At 33.1% G+C, this 3,954-nt stretch overlaps 1 protein-coding gene across 1 annotated transcript; it reads right to left on the bottom strand.

Moving 5' to 3' along the window:
• Positions 1 to 286: 286 nt before the first annotated feature.
• Positions 287 to 2,271, bottom strand: LOC104890766 (nicotianamine synthase). The gene has a single exon (XM_010676356.3). It carries the CDS (start codon positions 2,166 to 2,168, stop codon positions 1,185 to 1,187), a length of 984 nt encoding a protein of 327 aa, XP_010674658.1. The 5' UTR covers positions 2,169 to 2,271; the 3' UTR covers positions 287 to 1,184.
• Between the last annotated feature and the right edge of the window lie 1,683 nt (positions 2,272 to 3,954).

Genomic DNA, 3,954 nt, shown 5'->3' with positions numbered 1-3,954 from the left:
TTGTAAATTAGCTTGATAAGTTTTTAAGCTGAATATTAGATCTAATAACTTTGTTTGAGATTCTGACTATTAATCGTCAAACATGTAATTGCACTATTTTTCATTCTCATGCACATTATACTATTGGCTATAAAGACAACACGTATCCAGAAGCGCCAATTTCAATGTACATGCGTTCACAACTTTATATCCGTATAGGAGGGAATTTTATTTAGCAAATACACAAAAGTGGAAACCTTGATAGTCCATCATTGAAATTCAGAAGAAAAGCTCAAAAGATCAACTATTAAGATAAAATCAAACATGTATCACTTAAAATGAGGAGGAAACATACATAAATATGTAAATAAACATGATTTGACATGGTTCATTATACTGGTGCTGCTTATTCTAGTGACAACTACAACTAGTTGCAGCTACATGCACTAATAGTAATGCAATCGGCGTAGTCCACACATACATATTTTCATATCTCATTTGACAAGGACTTGATGAATATATTATAAAAACAATCCTTAATTTGATTCCATAAATACCATTGACGAAATTTCACCTTACACCTTAGCTTCCATGTTGTGTCTTCTTCACTATTCTCATCACATCATCCATCCCAAATCCCAATTATTGAGAATTAGATTCAACATCCATCCAATGGGACCAACACCACCTCCCAAGGTAGAAAAACAACTACAATAAACACCCAATCATATAACCCTCAAGAAAAAAAGGGCATCCCAATTAAAATCTATCTTGATAGATGTGCCAAGCTAAGGGAATTTCAATATGAATTTTTTATTTGAACAATACAACAGTTACGATCACCTTATATTTATAATATTATCCAATACCCTATGTTCAGATGTACGCAACTTTACCTCTAACTGATGTTCGATTGGAAAATTTGATGAATGACATAAACACTAGTATAGCTAGGGTTGGACCAATAATCTATCATGTGTAGGAGTAGGACATGCAATTTATTCCTACCATGAATACCTTACATGAAGATTTATATATATAAGGAACAAGGGAGGTGATCATGGACAAGATGTATGGTTGGAAAAGAAAGTAAAACAAGAACTAAGAATAATGGAGGAATAACAAAGTTTTGGGAGTGATTATTGAGAAGAAACAAAGGAAGATTAGAGAAATGGTAAGTAGTGTAAATGTGTTACACTTTAGGCTTATTGATGGGCACTAGAAGCTAGTTCTCCAACATGATTTAAAGGGTTAAAAGGTTGAATCTCCAAACATTTGCAAGTTTGCATCATCCTTATAGGAGAAAAGTTATGAGTGTGATTTTGCTCCCACTGATCCATTGAATAGACCGAGGAAGATCGATCATCAACGAACTTCCTTGCGATGACAACAGAATTAATCACCTCATCTGTTGGATGAAACACCGAGAGGACCTCGAACCCGCAAAGATCATCGGGTTCGACAACCGGGTACAAGAAAGCTCGAGCACCATGGGCGCTTCGAACCATTAGGGTTGACCCGGGTGCCATGTTTTTGGCTAAGTGGTGTATCACTTTAACCTTTTCTTCCTTGTTCATACCAACAAGGGCAGCTAAGAATACAACGTCATACTCTTCAACTTCTTCTTTCCCTACACTCATCACATCCTTAGTGTGGAAAACCATCCGACCCGACAAGTCCGGGTCGGGTTCCACCAAACGGGCCGCCATTTCGTTGGCGGACGGGTCGATGTCATAGTTGTCGAAACGGGTGTTTGGGAGATGGTTGAGAGCTAGGACGATCGATGTCAATGGAAGCGGACCCGACCCGACGAAGGCGACCCGTTTTGGTACTTGGGTTGAGTTTTGGGTCAAGATATTGTACTCCAATAAGCTAAGCTTAAGGTAGTTGGAAAAATAAGGGAATATATCAAGGTGATGAAGTGGGTTATCATATGTAGCTAAAATAGTGGAGAAATGTTTTTCAAGAAGTCCCTCAGCCTCACCACATAGTCTAATTAAGTTAGACCTCATTTCTTGGATTTGGTCACATAATATTGTGACATCAATAGGATTAGGAGGCATGCATGTTAAGACAAGTTGTGTGAACAACATGTTCACATCTTCTGATGGTTTCAGACTCTCAAGACTTGAGATTTTCTCATATAATTCAGTGATTTTGTTCACCAATGGTTCTTCTTTGCACACCATGTCGACACTATGTGCAAGAAAGATAGCTATTCTTACAAGAAAACAATTTTTATTTCTCTGTGTGTTTTTTTTCTTGGGAGTCTTTGAACTTGGAGATTTTCAACTATGAGAAGGGCCTTATTTATTGGCAATTGTAGGGTCCACATTAAATAGTTAATCTTTTAGATGCCTGGTCCCCAATACATCTTAGAGTTTACTTGTCCCTCTTTACTTTTTTTCATTTTAATTTGGAATAGCTCATGCCTTGAGCCTTCTAATTATTTGTCCTAACCCTAGCAAGTATAATTGACTAATTAATATCTCTTGAATATGGAGAATTTTATCATATAGCAGAGAGGTAATTCATCATCACAAGGCATCGACTATTGAGATTTGTGCATCGGCATAATCAGTGTTATTTTTCTTTTTAATTACTATACAAAGATGTATGTGAGAGTATATCGTATAAAAAATAAGTACATAATATATAACATGTATATAAATATTTTTTTTGTTTAATTAATGTTATAATATATTATAAGGTTAATATGCATATATGACATACATGCTTACGTGGTATGATGAATCATGCTAATTTATTTTTAAAAGAAGGAATATTCATGTAGTAATTTTTGTTTTCACAGATTTTTTTTTTGTTTTTACATTGTTAACTTACTCACTTAACCAAGTTTTTTCACTAATTTCTTACCTAGTACCTTCTTTCTTTGAAGCAAACCTACTATGTTTTCGGATAATGTGTCTTTGATTAAATAGACATTAGATAAATAAATACTCCCTATTAAATTTGACATTAATTATTTAACCACAGTGGATTTTGTTTTTAATAGTAACTAAATAACCAAATTGAATGAGTATTGACTGGTAAAAAGTCAATCTATCTGGATTTTATAACCTATTTAATGTGAAGTTAAAAAGATTTGCTTTACATCCACATAATATCATAACTAATTAAACTCTTTGATTAACTTGCAATATAATGGAGTATTTCGAAAACATTTTGCAAAACATCACTGGTTAGTGGTTAGTTAGATATTTGTCTAAAAGTATAATGATGGTTAGTAATGGTTCAAGACATGCATGTTTAATTAATAACATGCACATAATAATAAAGAAAATGGTGCAGGATCCCCCACCCAAAGGAAAAAGAGAAGCTTTGTTAAAATGAGCACATACTCCAATTAGTGTGGTTCTGCATTGTGCATGCATAATATCAACCAATAAAGAAGTTCATCTACCAAAGGTAATTAATGTCATCAATCGAACATGCTACAATAGCTGCCCATTACCCTGAATTTGATGGAATATGTGCCCTAACTTCAATGATTGCAGAAACAATATGGATCTTTATCTTTCACCTTTTGTATATATGAATATAATTTGTATTTTGTCCAGGCAATAATAACCAGTTAATATAAACGTTTAGAAGTTTAGTTTAAGAGTTATGAATATTAATTATTGATAGTTCTAAGCTCATATATATATATATATATATATATATATATATATATAATATATATATATATATATATATATATGAGACATGAGAATGAATCTCAACCACACGATTGGATTAGAGTTACAACACTTGTTCATTAGAGTTATACTCACCTAAAAATATTTAGAGCCAAAAAAAAGTTTGAATTTTGAATTGTTTCTAATATACTGTTTTTTGGAGTTACATCACTTTTTCATTAGAGTTACATCACTTATTCATAAGAGTTATAGCGCGTAAATATCATTTTCATTTCTCATGTAAGTATGCATTCTCATATGAACTCACTCATAT

The sequence above is a fragment of the Beta vulgaris genome, chromosome 4 (assembly GCF_026745355.1).
Source record: "Beta vulgaris subsp. vulgaris cultivar EL10 chromosome 4, EL10.2, whole genome shotgun sequence".
NCBI lineage: Eukaryota > Viridiplantae > Streptophyta > Magnoliopsida > Caryophyllales > Amaranthaceae > Beta > Beta vulgaris.
This window is presented reverse-complemented; position numbering and strand designations above follow the sequence as displayed.

What these genes read in the sequence shown, in the direction of transcription:
- LOC104890766 (XM_010676356.3), bottom strand. Translation starts at nt 2,168, where the DNA reads ATGGTGTGCAAAGAAGAACCATTGGTGAACAAAATCACTGAATTATAT.